The sequence below is a fragment of the Lasioglossum baleicum genome, chromosome 3, assembly GCF_051020765.1.
Source record: "Lasioglossum baleicum chromosome 3, iyLasBale1, whole genome shotgun sequence".
In the NCBI taxonomy this organism is placed as follows: Eukaryota; Metazoa; Arthropoda; class Insecta; order Hymenoptera; family Halictidae; genus Lasioglossum; species Lasioglossum baleicum.
In genome coordinates this window covers 7,290,741-7,311,377 of record NC_134931.1, presented here as the reverse complement: position 1 = coordinate 7,311,377, position 20,637 = coordinate 7,290,741, and the positions used below count along the sequence as shown (strand labels likewise).

Here is a 20,637-nt window from a genome sequence, read left to right as displayed (position 1 = left end):
AACGAAAAAACATTTAATGTTACGTCTGTTTATAAATCTCATTTGCGATTGTATGCAACATCTGTAACGACCTTGAATCCGTCACTTAATTTTATAATAGTTTTTTATAAAAGTTGCTTTACGATTTATATTGTCCATACATATATTGCTACCCTTTATTCATGATCGATACTGCTATAAAGTTTACTCAACAAACTTCTAACAAACTAATTTACCAGCTACCGACGACAATCAAGAAAGGAAATGTGGTATATAACTTCACTAATTACAATACATACCAATTTAATGAAAATCAAGATGAAACGCAAGCTTTTCTCGCGGGTTACCCTAGCTCAAGAACAGTTTAAACTGCTTCTGAATGACAAGGACTTAAAAACCACTATGGCACCTACCTTTGGATCCAAACTGTCGTGATGACAGTAACGATGATGAAAAATAAAAAAGGATATGAAAAAGTGAATAACTCTTCTACTTGTAACGCAATAGACCCGTATATGATCGGTCAATGAAAACTCACTGTGGTTTTTCGATAGTAAGAAGTGTATATTACTACAACATACTTGTGGGATATTGATTGCAACAATAATCGCATTGGTAAAATGGGAGGGTGAGGGTTTGGTAGATGGATTTTGGGTTTGGTGGCAGGAACGTGAAGGTGAATGGATGGGGAACAGAGGTTTAGCTACTTTTCTACACGGCGGATACGTATATAACAAAGAAAGAACACACACATATTTAGCTGTGACAATAATTTGTTCGCATATCAATACGTGTCGTGTAGTCGCATTATCAGGATAGAATTACAAAGATTCGTTTCGAAAAAGAAGAACGGAAACTATATTCCAGCGAATCGCGGTGTCGTCGAACGGCGCCCCGTTTTCACATGTACAAAATTATCGTAAGACAGCGTATGTCGTATAGGAATCAAATCAAACAACCGTTTCGTTGATCGTCTAACAATGAGAAACAAGGGAATGGAATGTCTTCGAACTTTTTTTCGGTTTGCTTCTTTATGTTTCCTTTTTCTTTCTGCATTGAATCGTTCTTTGAATTGTTATCGTAGCATCTTCTATCAGTTAGTTGTTTTGATTTTTCCTATTTCTCTCGTTTTCTGTATTTCGCCTTTTGTTTCGTGTTCCATCTGAAATGAAAGATTTCGCGTGAACGATTGGCAGACGGTCATTGGCAGTGTTTCCCTTGCGCAATTGGAAGAAAGTAAAACCGTGAAGATCATGAGCGAGGACAAATCGTCAAGAAGTCTGAACGTACATCAGACCGACACTTAACATTGAGTATTACGCAGGTAACTGGTTAACATTTATCTCAGTGTGTATACATCCATGCTAGCTTAGTATTTAATTGGTCAAGATACTGTAACGGTAAAGGACATACGTATTTTGTGTGCTTTCTTGGTTTACTTCGGGACCCCTCGTGACGCCACACAGTCGAACGATCATTTCGAACGATCCGTCGCGATTCAGTCCGAAACGAACGAACGAACGAACCAACGAAAATCTTGAAACTCTCTGCTCGATGTTCTGGCTGTTCTCTGTTTCTTTACGTTCTTCCAACGACCCGTTGAATATTCTTTTTGTACTTGTCTCGAATTTCAAGATTACACGTTAAATGTGATGCAACTGCCATGGCAATTTTCTTTCACTGCTTCGCCCGCGAGCTTCTTCAAACATATCGAACTGGCCATTGAATTCCATCCAAGTCTTGGGGGTCTTACTTTGAAATTAGAAAAAACGTTACTGATCTCTCAGGACTGCTACTCGAAACATTAGCCACTCCGGAGTACATCAACTTGTAAAAAGGGAGCCAGCGACAAAATCGAAATCGCTCGATGTTCGCCAACGCATCAAATTGTAGTAACATTACGAATACGTTTTATTAGGCATACTTTTACATTCGATAGGAAACGTACAGTGAACTCCTCAGATTGCATATTCGAACAGTCACAACAGCTAACATCACTGCATTCAATTAATAATCCCTTGCCTTATAACATCATGTCAGAAAATTTAGAATCGAAACTGCTACATGTCATCAATTCCTTTTAAATCGAAATGAAATTTAATTATAATTTTCAGTTTATCACTTGAAGTAAATGTTGGCATGCAATAAATATGAATGCTCTTTTCCTTGTATAAAATTAGTAGCGACGGATAAGTTCAGGAAGATAGTGCAAGGGATTAAATTCACTGATTATCGAAACTCGACAAAATATTTTGCTAGACTCAATACTCTCCTGCATTGTCAAATCGAATTGATGAATTCACTGTGTCCCTTTCAACAACACTGTCAGAACGAAACTAATTGACGGTCTAGATCACAATTCCCATTGCTGACTCCACCACACCCTCCTGCATCTCTGTATCAAACGGGGCAATCTTGTGAAGTGTCTTCGAGATATCATTTGATTTCATTCCGACCATATCGATGTACATAAATCTTTTTGAACATACTAAGTTCAACAGCCAACGGAAGACTTCTCATTTCGTTTCTCAGTACCGCACCGCACGGATAACTGTCACTCTCTACCCCCGCCACTTCTTAGGGCAGGTAGGCTTGTACCAAACAGACGTTTCCTAAACTGCTTTCCAAATCGTTCGGACGCCAGGGTTATTCTATCTCAAAAGTATTTTAGATACCTGTCACTATAAGAGCTCTTAGGCATTGTCGACCAGTCGCTGACGACCTGGTCGATGAGGGAATCAAAAAGTTGACTACCGAACTCGACGACTTTTGGTACAGTAGGTTTTCACTCATTGCACTTCCGATCAACGAATCTTGTTCGTTGCAAAATAGGAAATGTAGCTTACTGGAAATGGTAATTTCTTTTATATTGTTATACGTACACATTGGTCGCGGCTATGATTTAATAATGGGCGAGTTACAGGTGCGAAATCTTATGCGACTGATGTTTGCTGAAATTCCAGTCCTATTTTCGTGCAACAAGCGAGTACCTACTGTAATTGTGAAACTACTTTCCAGAAGAATATATTCCTTACTTTAAAGTAACGTATTGCGTCTACTCTGCGAGAAAGTTGCACGTGTGTTGCTCATGTTTTCAAGTGCGACCAAGTGCACAGCATCTCATATGATCCTTTAAACCTAGTGATGGCTAATGACCTAGTCGGCAGTGTCTAAGGGCTCTAAACGTATCTCACCGAGACAGTTATCCATGCAGTGTCGCATCATCGTCTGTGTTCCCGTGCAACGCGATGCAGTTTCATTACTATGTCGCCAGTGGAAGTATCGTTGAAAGTTGTGACGGTTTGATGGGACATATGTAGGTTCAGAGACGCCGCGGGGTCCGTCGATTAGGCCAATTGCAGGGACGAAACGCGTCAAGGAGAGTTCTTCCGCCGATCGGAGAGGGGGCGTTGAAGCTTATTTCCGGTTGTATCTCATCGAGATACGCCGTCCTCTAGAACGCTACACGGTCGGCTGAATTCAATTAGCTCAAAATGACAATTAACACGTTAATTAGTCATACACACATGAAACATCATGGATACTTATATAAACACTTCTCTTATCGTAGGCCTGTGCGAATACTTGCATTTGAATGTTGCGCCCGGTTCGGCTCGACGCAAAACACGGAATAAAACCGATCACACCTCGAAAAGGAAACTCGAACACGACCACGTGAACGAAATATATTCATAATATGTACGTGTATATATTTATATTTTCTATATATTTATATATATTTATAATATATATATATAAATATTTATTATTAATATATATATATATATTTATTTATTTATTTATTTATTTATTTATGATCGTAAAAAACATCGTTTCGTCGTGTTCATCTTTCTATTTACTCGTGAATCGTAATTTCTCCTTTGTAATCATTTAATTCTGTTTACTGTTCGTTTGCTTCCTTTTGTCCTCTTTTTGGAGTCTAAAGCTGGGATTTCCTAAACGCGGCGTGACGTGTTCAGGAAATCTCAACTTCAGGGTGGCGACTTTTAGGTACGACAAATTCCCCGCATACGGTTCAACGATTACTACAATCACCGTTCGACCCCGAAATGTATGTTATTTGCGCTACACGCTCTAGCCGAATTTTCCCAATGATATTTTTCGTCCCGCTAATTTCTCTAATGACATCTTTTCGGTCGGCTGTACGAACATGCGTTCGATGGTTACGTTTCTATTCCTGCTCTCTTTTTCTTTGTGATCTTTGTCACTTCCTTCTCGCCGACCCGAATTGAAAGACTTCGCTAATCGATCGGTCACAAGCCCGCGTATTCGATAATCCCGATGACACACCACTTCTTCGTTTAGATCTTTGATACACGGTCGGTTACATCATCGAGCATTTTATTCGCCAGCGAAAGTCAGGATGGCCGCGTCTGCAGTCCGTTCATCGTATCGCCCACTATACTTCAATTGCAACTCCCTTCATCCGCGGTCACTATTCTATTCGAAAGATCAAGTTAATAGGGTCAATTGCAACGCAACTCGAATCCTCGAAATCAGTTTGAAAGACGAAATGAGGAACGGAAATCACACTCCTCGTGCGGGAATAAATAAAAAGTTTAATCTCGTCGTAAAAAGAGTCTTAACATAAACGAAGCGGTTAGGTTATTCGTATCATACAATCGTACAAAAGTCTTTTTTTTTAGTGAGAAGCAATTGGAATGTTAGCACGGTTAAAACACTCCTGTGTTCTGAAATTTATGACAAATAATCGACATAAATTCAGGAAAAACAATAGAGTTTGTAAATAAAAAATACAGAAGCATCCAATTTCTTGTCGCTATCGCACGAGGAATCGCTCTGTCTCTTTCTCTGTGACGTAGTGTTACCAGTTGTCACCATTGATTTTATTTAGCAACCGCTTCAACGAAAGATATTCGGAATACACTTTCATCTCCGTGCAGACGACAAACAACCGTAGACGCAGCCATGCGTCCATTCGTATCAGCGTGTGCAAAAACTAGAGGTGTGCGAGATCGCGAAATTTCGATCATGGTTGAATTAGCATCTCGAAGGTGCCTGACGACTCAAATCTATCAGGAGCCTGAAGTTATACACTCGAAATGTCAAAGTCCTCGATGTCTTTTCTAATAGTTCTAATAGTCTAATCGAGATCAATACAATGACTAGACTACAGATTGTCATAAAAAAATAAAAATTTCTTAAGATCGTAAGGAATACATAGAAGCTAGACGAGAATGTATTTCTCCTCTCAATAATTTTAGTGAATCGAAAATAATGTAACAATATTCTAAACACTGTGTATTAACAATGTGTCGTCCATAATCTCTCAGTTTACTTCAAGACAGTCAAATCAATTTCATACACTTCGTTGTTTAAAATCATATTCCTCAGCGTAATAAAAGGATTAACATTGAGAACATCTTAATTCTGTCTGTAGAATTGTGCATGTATCGAACTCTGTAACCCTGAGAAAAATTGTTTGCTTACTGCAATACTTGGCCTTTGGAACTGAATCCTATTCCCCCTGATATTTTCTATATCGTTAGAAACAACAGAGATGTATAACATGTTCGAGTTAGACAGCCTGCATAGAAAAATCAGTGGAAGAATGACAGCTAACAATTTCCAACGCGCACAACGACATATTTGAAACGAAGTCTACATTTACAGTTCAAGCAGAACAATACAACAAAGTCGAATTTTGATCGTACAACATATTAGTCTTTTCGTTATAGTTTAACTTTCACAATCCCGAGCAACGCGAGGAACACGAGAATCTTGCCGGATGTAACGAATCGCCAGGTATATACTTTCAAGACCCCGATTCGATCGCAATGAAAATTCTCGAAATTTTCGGATTCTGACACACCTCCAGGAAAACCCGAACGCCTCGAGTACAGGGAAACAACGAGATGACGAACAGTTTCGACGGGGTACGCGGTCGTTGACCCCGTCCGCGAGCGTAACGAAAAAGAAAAGGCAAAGTAAACGTACTTACATGGAGAACGAAACGAGAAACGTGTGCGTCCTCGGTTACGATTGTGTTATGTTGACTAGACTCTAAATTATCATTCTATACACACCTATCGTTATCCTCTCGTGTTTAATTATGTATAATATTTATATTGTATATATATATGTATATATACATTATATATTTGTATATATATGTGTATATATATGTATATATATAAACGATGGGCCGATCGATTCCCGGGTGAAGAGTCGAGCCGCGGGAATCGCTCGGTGTTTGGGTGCGCCCTCTCGTCGTACGCCCCTCTCATAATGAATAGGTATTTTTTTCGCTTTTCCATTTTTAAATCCGTATAGGTACATTCAGAGTTTACGGTGTTTCTCTCTTATTTGTAAAATACAGTACAGATTCGCGTTCGTCGCACAACGAGCCGTTGCGTCGGTAACCCGGGGGAGGAGCGTCGCAAATCCTCTCCCCGGGTTCTAATTGCGCGTCTCGCTTTGTCAAATCAGCGAGTCCTCGAACGACGCGATTAGGAGGGACTGGAATGACAGTGATCGCCCGAAGGACCACCGTCAAACTATCACACGATGTCTATCCACGGGAAACCGCTCACTGTCCGATGAGCGGTTTGCAAACTCATGCCGGTCACGAAAAACGCGATTAACACATCTCTACCTCTTCTCGCGGTTTCAACATCGCCTCGACCGTCTCAGATTATAAATATCTGAATATAATATATGTATATCTGTATTTTCATTCAATTTTTTTCTTTATATTCATTCATATATGTATATATATATATATACTTTTATATATATATATCTTTATATTTATATAATCTTTGCTGCTCTTTATGTATACGATGCATTCTCTCGCGTGATCGTTTCTCCTTTTGCCACGTGATCGCCTTAAGCATTAACAATAGTCAGTTCGTTCGCCGATCAAACTGCATTTCTATCAGAATCTACACGCTCAATTTTTTATATCTGTGGGTCTATGTATGTGTGCATGTGGGATATGTGAGCGGATTTGTATATGTGGATGTATGCTGGTGTTCACGTTACTTATGTACATCTGTATCCTGGCGTATGTGTTATTTACGTGTCTATTTATGCCGGGCTTGTGTTACTTCTGAATGTCTGTATGCCGTTGTTTAAGTTATTTATGTATGATGTATGACTTTATGTATGTGTATGCATGTGGGTATGTAGGTGTTTGTAATTGTGTGTAGCGAACGTGTGCTGGCGCGAGACGACCGTTGCGAACGGCCGGATTTCTCTGGTCGCCGACTCGCGTCTAATTACTCCTAATTACATCAAACCGACAATACACGCACAATATTATCGTACGTATTACAGAACACCATTATCGACTCTGTCATGCCTTGCAGGGAGGGATTCACTGGATTAAATCGGTCCAGAGGAATTATCTACTTTCGCGATGACTGGTCCTCTAGCGAGGACATACAGCATCGTCTCGTTTCTGTCCGGCACGAGTTCTCGTAGTGTCATCGGCAACTAGTTAAAGTTAAGGCATCCGCGATCGAGAAGGTGATCGTTGTGTCAGCTGTTACCACCGTCCTTGTTTTATTTTTGTCACGACGACGTTCGTAAAGTGAGGGCGAATAATGAGTAGAACGACGAAATGATCGGCAAGGACGGCTCGATCGCGTGCACCGATTCCGATGGACGCTTCGCCCGGCGCCGGACGTCGGCTCGGTTTCTCTGATTCGCTGGGAGCCTTTGCAAGCGGCTCCAAGCGGTTCGCTTTGTTAATGGATTCATTCGAAACGTCTCGGATAAATCGACTGTATACAAAGAAACTAGAAGGTTTGGTCGAATGTGCGAATCAGCCGGGTTCGATCGATCGAAGCTTTAATCATAGCTATGGTCTCCGTTTCATCGAGACACACAACGTTCAGACTATTTTTATTCTCATATCTCCGAAAGCACTCCTAACTTAATTTTGTTGAAACAGTCTATTAACGTGCCTTGCGGTTTGATCCTAGCGAACGCGGAAACTATATCGGAGCTTTCGATCTTTCTAAATTCTCATTCTCTTTCCACCAATGCAGCCTTCTATGACCTCTTTCTCCTTTCTTCGCCCGTCGTTATGTTTCTTAGCTTCGCCGACGGGTCTGAAAGGTAACAAGCAATACGGTCGACGATCTCGCCGAAGTATTCGCCTCCTATCTTTCAGACACGCGGACTATACCTATGTCTTAAGCGTTAGGCGAGTCCTCCTCGGGTGGTTTCGCTGGGCTCTTGCGAAAGTAGACCGACGTTTCGGTGTCCGTTACAGAAGCATGGTGTCGAGAGATCGATTATCATTACCTTGTCCCTTCGAACCTCGCGTCGATCAAACCAGAAGAGGACGCGCGATCACGTTAACGTTAATTGAATACTGAGTTAAAACTGACAACGAGTTAAAAATCGCCGATCGTTACACACGTCTTATTAACACGGACACATACATGCACACACATATTATTTTTCACTTTTTTTGTCAATTTTCTGAGATTTTCCTGGTTCCTGTCAACGATAATTGGCAATAGAGTTTGCGTGACACACCGCCGCGCCGTCTCCACGGTCGAGTTCGATTTGCTTTGTCGAAATACTTAGTAAAAAACGGGAGTGTCGGTAAAAGGGTATCGTAATCGCAGGCAGTTTTCGTTTCCGTTATCACGTGGTTCGTTAACTTATCGTACGTGTATATCGTAAGAATCCTAGATCGATAACAGTCTTCGGTTAATGTCGATAGAAAATGATTGCGCGGCAAAAGAACTCGTGGCTAGAAGGATCCGCGTTATCACAATGAGCACACGAGCGGGTCGCGTGATCGGGGAAAAAATCGTTACCGGCACCCGAGCATCACCGGACACGACTATACTGACACGGTCGGAGAATCATTAATTATCAAACGCTTAAGATTGTCGTCGCTGTAGGTTTCCTCCGCGTTAATCGCGCGTCTCGATGATCGAATCGGTCGCGGAGAAATCTAGAAGTTACGTCCGACCGGTGTTCAGTGCATTTCATTAGTTGCTCTTCGTAAGAATTAGACGGTTACTAATTCTTTAAATGGAGGGAGATCAGTCACTCGCACTTTCACCTCGCATTCTCGCCCTCGCACTCTCTCTCTCTCTCTCTCTCTCTCTCTCTCTGTCTCTCTCTCTCTCTCTGTCTCTTGGATGCAAAGGACAACCATACACGGATTATTACGTATACGTTACACCTAGATCGATTATTTAGATTTCTTCACAGAGTTTTTTTAAGTCATAGCGATCGAGCTTTGCGATTCGTTTAGATAGCGATTTATCCGATTACGTTTGACTCGTTAAGCATTTGCGTTCGTGCACGACTTTGATTGCGGCCGATCCCTCGCAATCGATTTAGCGATGTTCATTTTATCGGTAGGCTGGATCGGTTGGTCCAAAGTCGTGCGAGCAGAGCTGGCCGCTCAATTCGGCCATTTGGATCCTCAATTCCTTGTGACATCGCATGTTTCGAAGCGGTGGAAATCGAGAAAGAGACACAAAAAGACGCTGGACTAGCTGACTACTTTTTTCCATACGATAGTCTCCTCGAATCAACGCAACAAGGACGTATTCGGTGTCTTCGATGCCTGAGTACATGGATCGTAGATTTCGGAAATATGTTGCGATCGATCGATCCTCGACTAGTAGAGAAAACCACGGAGAAAGACTTAAAACGAAACGAGAGCGAATACAAGCGATTCTTTGGTAAAATGGTCGAATAATCCAACTTATATAAACGTACACATCTATACGCATTTATGGCCGTGCGCGTGTGTATATTTGTATGTGTATGGCCGCGTGTGTATATACAGATACGAGCAGTGTGTACAGTTACACGATGAAACAACGATCGACGGCGGCGCGGCGGGGGGCGACCGGCGGGCACGTTCTCGACGAAAAGTGGTTTCTTTTTTCTTTTTTGGCACCCAGCGCGCTACCGGAAAATACTCCCCCCATTGCCGCCGTTATTTTTACGGTATTTTTATTCTATGGTGCGTGCACGCGCAGCCCCTTCATTCTTCATGTGTTCCCGCGAGTGTACGCGTGCACCTACTGACGCGACTGATTAGGATATTTACATGGGACGTGCTCGAACACTTTCCAGGAAAATGCTAAAATCGAGTCGCCGTCCTTCTATTTTGTGCGAAGACGTGTCCAACCTGGAACTCCATCCGATGGGCCCTGTGTTAAAAAATAAGAACATACGTATATGAATACTTTGTCTGGTTATGCTCACGATGCGATGGTGATGATGATGGTGGTGATGATATCTTAACCCCTATATTGAGTGAGCCGACATCAATTTTATTCAAAGGAACATTAGTAATTATACAGGAAAGGGTACACCTCACCAATTTTGATGACCTTGAAATATGTTGTCACGGTCATAATTCTGTGAACAACCTTTTCCTATATATGTTGCCGCCGCTCGGTTTTAGGCTCTGAGATATTCTCAAAAAACGGTTGCTGTTACTAGAATGGTTTGGGTTAGGTCTGGGTTAGGTTATTGGCATGGATCACTTTGCGATCAATTAGGAAAGCGATTAGTTCGTTGTAACTATTGCGTACTTTTAAAAATTCGTATAATTTCATTGTGTGATATACATGTGTATACTGTTTTTGCTAAATGGACAGAACACAGAGGTTTGTCACTTACTGAAGTATGTATTCGGTCTGGAATAGCTAAGGTGATTGTAAGTTCTATATTTTCTGCCTCTCCGTGTTTACAAATTGGAAGGTGAGACATCTAAAGGCATGATACGTCGAAAATAAACCCAAACCTAACGTACAGGAAAAGGTAGCTTAGAATTATGAATTCTACAACATATTATATTAGAGTTTGATCTAAATCGGTGAGGTGTACCCTTTTCTGTATTATTACCGGAACTTTTATGTTTGAAGTTGAATGAATGTTGAAATTTGTCAAATTACTGATGTGGCAACGAAAAAGGTCGATCAATGCATAAGCGCATTCTTTTCATCCGCACAAAAGCAAACAGCAGGGTTGAAGTGCGAACATAAATTAAAAAATTGCGAGTGCAAACGTGCTTTCTTAAATATAGAAGCAAATCGGCAAGTTTGAATTAATTTGAGACAAGTAATGTTTTCATAAATGATTTAATGCCATGATTTTGAAATTGACTCCGATAAAAGAAAACGATATTGTAGACGTCGCTATACTTGAGTTCTTAATAATGGTTGAAAGATATATTTAGCATTTTGGGTAAACTGTCTAGTTCCCCTACATTGAACAAGCTTTCGGTTCTTTGATCACTTCGGACGAGTAGCCGCTAGCCCTCTCGACATCGAGTGTTTGTGTTTCGTGTTGGTAGCCACAAGTGCTGGCTCGAGTGTCGTAAATACAGATTTCCAAAGTGTACCAGGTTCGAGTATTTACTTAAAACAGTTTAGGTTGCAACGGTAGGTGAAATTGTATACGGAAAAGATGTTCGGTCAAGAATGCTCAGTAGGAGCATTTAGGGAACGATTTACCTTGACTTTGTTAGTTCTAAGACAAGGAGCAAATATTGATGTAAAAAGAATTTTTCGGAACATTTGAATTTTGTGACATTACATGATCCGCCAAATGCTTCAATTAACAAATTAATTTATTCTATTTCTTTGGAAGATGAAGTATTTTTGTTAATAAATAAAAACTGTTCCTATTTATCATTATTCCCACACACTGTAGTTTAGTTCAGTAGAGTTGAGTCGATCAAAGATTTTTTCAAATCGAATCGCAGCTTGTCATTCTCCATGCATTATAGGGAAAAAATCGTAGTAAAGTCAATCGACACTGAACATGTCGATTGAGCTTGAACGAGAACCGAGGTTCAAAAGATTTCCCCGATTCGAAAGCCTCTGATCAATTTGCTTTACTCTGATGATGAGAGATGCGGAAACGATTAGGACGACGACGACGAGTACTCACAGAATCAGGATTATACTTCGGACAGTGTGGAGCTCGATCGGCTACAGCGGCTCGGACCGGGTCGAGGAGACACTGCAACCGAAGATCGGCAGGCATCATTGAGGCAACGTCTTGCAGCTCGTCTCCATACCTTCTGGCGGCACACGCATGCTACCGTTGGTGACGTACCCATTAGCGTCAACGATCACAGAGATGCTTCCCGGATGATTGTGATAACTGACGTTCCGGTGGGTCATCACGATGCTTTTCTCGGGCTCGTTGCCGGCATGCGTCGACAGACAGCTCTCGCTGCTTCTGCTACTACATGGCTCCATCGAGTGTTCCACTCGGATCGGTACCGTATAATCGGTCATAGTGTTTACTTCGACTGTTGCGTACTCGCGGATCATCGTCGGTTTCGGTGAGTAATCTATTTGCATGTGCTGCATAGACAGGGTCGGCACGTCAGCCGGATCCGCCATGGTGGATACGTGGCCGTTCGCCATGCTGTACAGATCCGGCTCATCGTGGCCCTTCGATGACAATGTGTGCTCTAGGCATTGGTACAGCAGCATATAATCCTCCTGTTAAGACATCAAAACGCGTTAGATTGATGGAAAAAGAGGATTTGCGGAAGAAAGTCCGCTGTCGGTGGAATAGTTGGCAATTTATTTGATTATGTTCGACTCGTTAAGAATTTTCATTCGTGCACGACTTTGATCGCGGCCGATCTCTGGTAATCGATTTAGCGATGTTCGTATTATTATCAGGGGACTGGGTCGGCTGGGTCAAAGTCGTGCGAACCGAAGAAGAGGATTTTCAGAAGAAAGTCCGCTGTCGGTGGGATAGTTAGGTCTGGTGGTTGCTTGTCCTACCAACTCTGTGAAAGATAGTCTCAAGATAGTCCTAGAATGATCCCCTCACGAGCACCGGTCCATAGTCGTACGAATTATTTTATTTTCTATACGTTTATTTTCTTGGACATCAGTGAAAATTTTATTTCGTAACTCTGCACGTTTACTGTTTGTAGTTTAATATCGTTCACTGAAGAAACCACCGTATCTTAAGCAGTATTCCAACAGTTGAACCTGAATCATACCTTTGATCGGAAGACACCAGGTCTCTTCATGTACAGCAACTTTGCAAACATATAGATATCAGCACTCTTCTCGAACTCCAGCTGCTTGTTCAAAGTTATAAGGAGGATGAAGACAGCAGCCTCGACACCGCCATACCTGCAGCAAGAGAAAATAAACGTTATCCCTGATTTGAAGAGACGCAACAGCTTTGGGCAATTGATAACCTTACCTATCCATCACAACGATAGGACCGTTTTGATAGTCCCGGTGCAAGTCGTGGATCAAAGTGACGAGAGGTTGTGGATTCGTATTGTGCGGCCAGAAGCAGGGATTAGATCGCGGTCCTTGAACGATTTTGGCACTCAGTTCGTAATCATCTTGTAGAGATCGGACTGCGACCTCGCGGAGGATCATTCCGCCCGCGGTTTCTTTAATACCGCAGAATCGGACGCGGAAGGTCTCAGACTCCAGATCATTCCCTTCGGTTGGCCAGAATTCCGGGTATTCCTGAAAGTGATACGGTCACGCTTAGAATCCTCTATTTCCCTCTTAACATTCTCCTGTTCAGTGACAAAACATTTTGGTTTTGAATTATTTCTTCATGAAACTTTTGCCAACATATTTGTCACATTTTTCTGATTAAAACGCGACCAAGCATGACATAATTCGGAGCATGCTTCATATCTCATTAATCTAAACGGATCCATATACATAAACAATAAATAATCCTATTTATTGTAAATGATGATAACATTGAAGATAGTTCTATGCCAGAAAATCTAACAAGGACAGGTCACAGTGGTGAGTTCGTCGATTTGAATGAAACTTTTTCTGATGAATCTAGAGCAAAAATAATATTTTAAAAAATAATATTTTTGACAATACTCATTATTTATAAAGATAGTTAACATATAATTTTATTATATCCAGAAACTATCTTGTATATTAATTTTGCTCTAGATTTGCCAAACAAAGTTTCATTCAAATCGACGACTCCACGTGGTGTCCTCTCTTTGTAAGTAACATCATATCATTCACCTCGTTACATTCGGTTAACATGACAACAGTTTGCGCGTTGTAGTCCCACATGATCTGCCAAAACTCCATAATAGTGTTCTCCATAGGATGTTGAGTGATAATGAATTCTCGATTGCGGTGGAAACCTGAAAAAAACGATCGAACTTAATGCCTGTCATCATCGAAGACATCCACAGGCCAAATCAGATGAACGCGAAGATTTACCAGCGATCCACGTTGCGTTGATGTAATCGCTACCGTCGACTCCTGGTTTCGGTGTTAAGTGAACTCGAGCCGTTTCGATAGAGACGATTTCCTGATTGCGATTCTTGTGGAAATTGTATGGTTTGAGAGCTGACTCTAGATTTTCCTCCTTTGGTTTCCAAGAAGTAACCAACTGGAAACAATGAGTCACTGTTTAGCCAGCGAGTTCTTAGAGGATCGTTCAGCCTTGAAAGAAGCAGGATATAATAGTACTTTGTATTGCGCCTCCATGTTATTCCATGCTTCGGTGTTGGTGTTGTTCGGGTTCAACATGTCCTGAACGTATTGCATCAGATTGTTCGTATCGATGTTGGTCTCGCCACTCTCCATTGCCTCCTGTAGAGCATGATGGATGAACACGTACTGCTGCTCGGTCTGGACCAGGAATTTTCGCTGGGTGCGGATGTGCTTCAAGAATCCAAATACGTTCACTTCGTTCTTGCACTTTGCCTGCTTCAGCATGGCGTCTATAACGATGTAGGTACCAGTGCGTCCAACTCCGGCACTGAGGGATACAGAATGAGATTCTTTAGTCAATGTGCACGTTACACTTACCAAATATACTTCGTGCATTTCACAAACTGTACCTGCAGTGGACGACGATCGGTCCAGCTTCAGGAGGATTGGCGTTGGAAGATTTCCGAATAAAGCTCAGTACCGGAAGGGGATGCTCTGGTACACCATGGTCTGGCCAACCAGTGTAATGGTACTGCCAGATGATACGCTCACCCATGTTCACACCGTTCTTCTTCTTCTTCACCTGTGGCATAGGCTACTTGGAAAATTGAATAAAAATTTTCTCGCCTACAACTCATGCGCTATTACGTGGAAACCAACCTTTAGGTGACGGACTTGGAGAGTACGGATGGTGTAGGTAGCCATCACGTCCTCCCGCAGCAAAGTCACTTGAATGTAACCGTACGTCTCGGATCCCTTCTTAGGCCAGTACATATCACATTTTTTCTGCGGATCACAAAAAGATTTGCATTGTGAAAAGTAGCACAACGTAGTAAATAAGTATGTGTTATATAATTCCCGATTAATGTTTCCAATTTTGTTAAACGACCACTCTTTTTCCATTTGACGGGATATGGACGATTTACTGTCATTCGTTCAATCATTGCAATTATCGATAGTGAATTGTTCTTTGCTTAGATAAACTACTAATAATTTTGTAGTATTCAGTTAAGTTCTTGGTGAACAATTTTAGGTCACGTATAGATACTCACACGTCCACGTTCGACGAGATTGGTAATCATCACAATAATTGACACCCTCTGCTCCCACACCATACGCCAGAATCCATCGAATGTTGACGGTAATGGACCCTGTGTACCGATATAAGCGTGTGCACGTTGCCAGCCATCGATGTAATTCGCATTCACATAATCGTGACCTTTCTTGGGTGGACCTCCGTCGCATGATAGCAATTGCACTCTAGTGTGATCGTCTGCAAAGCAACATTGCATTATATTGGATATATACAAAAATTTTAGTCTAGTTCATTCTTTCATGTATCTGATAATTTATAATGGTAATTTACATATAACTAGACAGCGGATTTGATGCATTTATGACAAAAATGAGTAGGTACATTTTGATACAGTAAAAATATTAGAAGAATTTCGAAATACTGTTATATTATTTTCAACTTATTAAACATATTACGAAAGAAAATAAATTTCCATTTCACTCCAGGTTGTTGAAATCCAGGCGGAAAATTTTTATTTTGCATAAAGATCCACTGTCTAAACATTTGCCATGTTCTCTTCCTTTCTAACCGATAAAAGGCCACTTAATTTTCACGTGTAACTCTAACTTATCCTATGAATTCTTCTACTTCCTTATTAGATACGAATATAATTAAAACCGAGGGAAAAAGAACAAACAATAATTCTACAGCAGAATGTGCGAAGTTATCTTTCTATATATCTTACGTTATAACAATAGGTTCAAACTTAAACGAAGGTAGTTACTTCAGGAATATGACTGGTGAAATTCTCAATTCTCATCATATTGAAATTAATACAATCACGTATGGTTACTTAAGTTTGTTGACTTAACAAGTAGCTGTATCTCTACGTCCATCAATTCACAGAGTGATTCAATGCTCACATATTGCACTGGTGCGTCGGCTCCATTAACACAACAAGAGCGCTACTCGTTGCCTCATAATCGCCAAGAGTGCCAGATCGTCTAAAGAACGCGGTTCCGAGGTGAAGGGGTTAATTAAATTCAGAAAGTCCGGTATTCGTCGTCGCAGATTTTGATCGATTAAGCGATCACGCATCTGCCACTTCGTCTCCAACTGCTCTTCTGGCTGATAGGCATAGTACCGTGGAGCATCTGCGACCTCATTGTCGAGTGCTGCCGGTCACTCGCATTAGAAGCGAACAGAGAGCTGTTCGTTAATCCGATAACAGTGCAAAGGAGCGAGGCACGTTGCACCGCGAATTTCGAGTTGCCTTGGAGCCCGTCCACGGCTTGTACAGAGCCTCGGTCTAAAGCTCTTCTTATCGGGACAGATCGCGGTATCTTATCGTTGGGAAATAGCGAAGGAACTTCTTGTCGCGTTTCTCTTACTAAAAAATGAGCGTCCCGAACCTGGGCACACCGATTTTAATGCTAAACGTACCGAGTACCAAACGCAACTCGTACAAGTTGCTTTATAAATATAAATGAACATAGAATTTATTTGGATGAATGTATTTTTATAGTTTCTATACTTGTTGAGGAAAAAAACCGATCATTTGACCATACTTTTATTATTCACAAGATCTTCCTAAGAACCAATAATTGTGGTATGCTAATCTCATTGATTTTAGAAAATTTCAAGCAGTATGTTCGTACATAGCAAGCGTCGTCTGATTTTACTTTTCGTGAAACAATTAGACAGAAAACTTCCAGTCATGTAATACGTTAACACCCTGTACACCGGATACTATAGTGCTTCGACACCATCAATGTGAGTGGATAGATGTGTACTTCGACGTTCTGGTGCTTCAGAACATAAGAACTCCTTTGTATGTTTTAATCGATTCATTGGTCAATCGAACACGAACACGAAACACTTTAACGCGATTCACGCAACAATTGAAGCGAACTAAAATGGTTCCAACGAGATTCATCGAATTCAGGAATTGTCAGATCCGGATTCTTAAAAATTGATACACATTGAAATTCCATTTTCTTATGTGCAGTATACCATCGCGATGCACTGTGTTCCGTGATGAAAATTAATATTTGTATTAATATTTACTTCTAAAAGAGTTTCGTGATCAACACATTTAGTATTAAGAAAATAAATTATATTCTTTCAACATAATTTATATGCAAAAACAATTTTTTCCAGCTTTTCGGTGGAACCACTCCATTATTACGATTTTTCAAGGGTTCTCGATAATCTGAGGAAAAAATGTTACGGACAAAACGTGAACAGTACTTACACATCTACACAAATTTCGAAAAAAATATCTAGAGACGCGGTAGCGTCTCGACGCCAAGTACATGAATTTTTTCTACAGGAAATAACGATCATTTTGATGTTTTAAATAGTAAATTGCATTTTTGATTTCGTATTATAGCTGACGTTAAGACAAATTCTAAATAATAACTATAATAATAATAACTAAATAATAATAACTAAATAAATAATTCTATGTAACAGTTTTTTCCGACTCTTCGGGTCCAAAGTGCCTCGTTGTGGGCGAAGTTTCCGTTTAATTCCAACCTCAGAATTGGATGAAATTTTGGGAATAGGTCCTTTTTTTACTAAAATGATGATTGTCAGAAGGATTTTTGGCGACTCGAAAAAAAAAATTTTTACCATTTCAATGTCACTACCTTACCGAGTCGCCAAAAATCTTTCTGACAATCATCATTCTAGTAAAAAAAGAACCTATTTGTAAAATATCATCCAATTCTGACGATGGACGTAAACGGAAACACAGCCCCGCTGTGCACTGGTTTTCCATAATTAATCCATTATCGCTCTGACAATTTACAAAGATTTCTTGCGAGCCAAGCAAGTTTCGCGGATCGGACGAAAGGCGGCTCTCTGCGGAGTTAGAAAACGAGATGGGAAACAATTTCAGCTCCATTGGAGGTCGTTTCCACGCGAGGTCGGCCAACGCTGTAACGATTGCAGACTTCCGATACGCACGATTGCAATTGTCGCATTGTGACAGGGTATCGGTCTCCGTGTTCCGATGAAGGTGAAACGCGCGTCACGTCGCGTCGCGTCGAGCCAATCCGCATGGACGGCAAGCCGAAGGAAAGGCAAAACGCGCGACGGTCTAGTTGATGCGAAACGAAATGGAAAAAAGACCCGTTAATCATTCCACCGTGTTAATCGATTTGAAGACAGATTCGCTCGAGGATACAGAGAAGAGATAATCGTGCGGGGCATCCGCAACAGCTCGTAACAGCCGGAGTAAAATTAAACGGGCCGATGTATCGCGAGGCTGGTAGAAAAACTCGTGCCGTTCTAAAGTAGAATACACCGACGCGACCGCGGGAAACGGCAGAAAAAAAACAACGGAAGCGGTAACGAGAACCTGTCAAAACCGTGTGTGTAAAAGATCGAAATAAATATTTCCAGGAAATCCGTGTTCCACAATCTCTACGGTGCGGCTCTCTCTGTCGCTCGCAGATTTTGACACGTCAATATTGTTGAATTTCCAGCATGTTTCACAGTGCTGAATTTAAACGATTCGCACCTTTGTTTTATCAGTTGTTAGCACTTTATTCTTTTTTTTCATAAAAGGCACATATAAAAATCCTCTTAAAATCTGTGTGCGTTAAACCGTCGTTGAATTTTTTAATACGATGTAGACTGAACTGTAAGTTTAGTTTATTTCTTAATATGTTTAATAAGGTAAAACTAAAAGAACAGCATTTTAAAATTCTTTCAATATTCTTACTGATTGAAATTACACCTACTCATATTGACGTATAAATTTTCTTCCTTATAACCGTTCGAGTTTAGGAGCAGACATCTTTGTAATGATATTTGGAACCGTTCGAACCTTTCGAGTGTCTACTGTACCTAGTGCATAGATGAAAAGATTCGTAACCAATGGAGAATGAGACTCACAGGCAAAGATGTTCACGTATCGGTTCTTCGGTTGGTTTTCGACGTACTGGGAGTTCTTCGCCGGGAACTCGTCGGTCTCCGATTCAATGAACTCGAACTCCTTGCTGAACCCGATGTCGCTGTCCGCGTGGAGTTTGGCAACATGCTGCACGAACTTCTGTATAACAACCGCGGTCCGTTCGCCGTCCTGTTCGGTGTTCTCCCATTCCTGAAGCATGGGCACGCTCCGGGGCGGATAGCCGAGGAAGTAGTAAGCGGTGTGGAAACATTTCCTGAAAATTGGCCTCAGGCAAGGCCTGATGAGTTTCACCGTAAGCATGCATTCGAACGAAAAAAAAGAGACATAAGGAGAACGTGAAAAAAGAGAGGCAGGGAGATCGAGAGGCAACGGGGGGGGGAGAGCAGTTTATCGCGTGGTGGAACGATATGGCGTTATCAGTGTCGCGCCGCGTCTCTTCATCGGTCGCGAAACAAGTTCAGCGTTATAAACAAATTTTAAGGTGCACCAACTAGCCTGCTCGAGGTGCGTCTTACGAAGGAACTCATTCACGATTTCCCAGATGGTAAGCAACAACAAACTTCCCGGACTTTCTTCAACTCACAACTCAAGGTATTTCTTCATGATCGTCGTCGCGCGACTTCCGCTCTCCATCTTAAATGTGTTTCAACGTCCGCAACCGAGGAACGAAACGGGAAATGTTAGCACGAACGGACTACCAGTGACTCAGAAGTTTGCGAGACGGAGTGGCTCCCAATCGTGGCCCACATTTCTGTTTTCAACATCTTCGATGACTCGATCAATGGGAAAATCCGATATCGCGTCTGACAATACGCGCTCCGCACTCCCGAACTATGTACGATGCATGCAGCTCGAGATCTGCTTGGCAAAATACTGTCGCTCTCTCGGGCAAGAAACCGTACTTCGACGCTGGCGCTGGTTGTTATCGCAACTGATAAGCGGTTAACCGATGAATCAGAAAGAGAAAGATCGATGGGCAGAAATGTGTCCACAGAGGAAAGAAGATCGACCAAGGAACTCTGAAAACCTACATGTATTTGCCGTCCGCGTTTGAACTATTCGCGTAGGGATTATAAAATGCTTGAAACTGAATTAACCATTATTAAAACCTGTTTTTTGACACCCTATAATTGGTAGGTTGAAAACAAAGTGCAATGAATTGTTTAGAAAAATTGTTCTTGTTTCGAAGAACATACAGTGAACTCTAATTAACAGTCGAAAATTATCTATAAGCTTCCCATAGAAAGCTACGAGAGGCAGATCTAGCTAGCGTTGAA

General features: G+C 41.3%; 1 protein-coding gene across 7 annotated transcripts in view; it reads right to left on the bottom strand.

Moving 5' to 3' along the window:
• Window positions 1-734: 734 nt before the first annotated feature.
• Window positions 735-20,637, bottom strand: part of LOC143206983 (putative receptor-type tyrosine-protein phosphatase mosPTP-1) — a 641,890-nt gene continuing 621,987 nt past the window's right edge. For 3 of the 7 annotated variants that reach the window (XR_013008585.1, XR_013008589.1, XR_013008590.1), the window contains 11 exons: window positions 19,342-19,637; window positions 15,476-15,696; window positions 15,084-15,209; window positions 14,834-15,018; window positions 14,460-14,751; window positions 14,208-14,379; window positions 14,004-14,128; window positions 13,195-13,472; window positions 12,986-13,121; window positions 11,908-12,470; window positions 735-10,157 (listed from right to left, as the gene is read on the bottom strand). Coding sequence is in view for 1 of the 7 variants with exons in the window: in XM_076419923.1 (XP_076276038.1) it covers window positions 11,949-11,979; window positions 12,076-12,470; window positions 12,986-13,121; window positions 13,195-13,472; window positions 14,004-14,128; window positions 14,208-14,379; window positions 14,460-14,751; window positions 14,834-15,018; window positions 15,084-15,209; window positions 15,476-15,696; window positions 19,342-19,637 (2,257 nt within the window). In the remaining 6 variants the exon portion in view is untranslated. The remainder of the gene's footprint in view (window positions 10,158-11,907; window positions 12,471-12,985; window positions 13,122-13,194; window positions 13,473-14,003; window positions 14,129-14,207; window positions 14,380-14,459; window positions 14,752-14,833; window positions 15,019-15,083; window positions 15,210-15,475; window positions 15,697-19,341; window positions 19,638-20,637) is intronic. The other 4 variants (XM_076419923.1, XR_013008586.1, XR_013008587.1 and 1 more) reach the window with 4 other exon arrangements.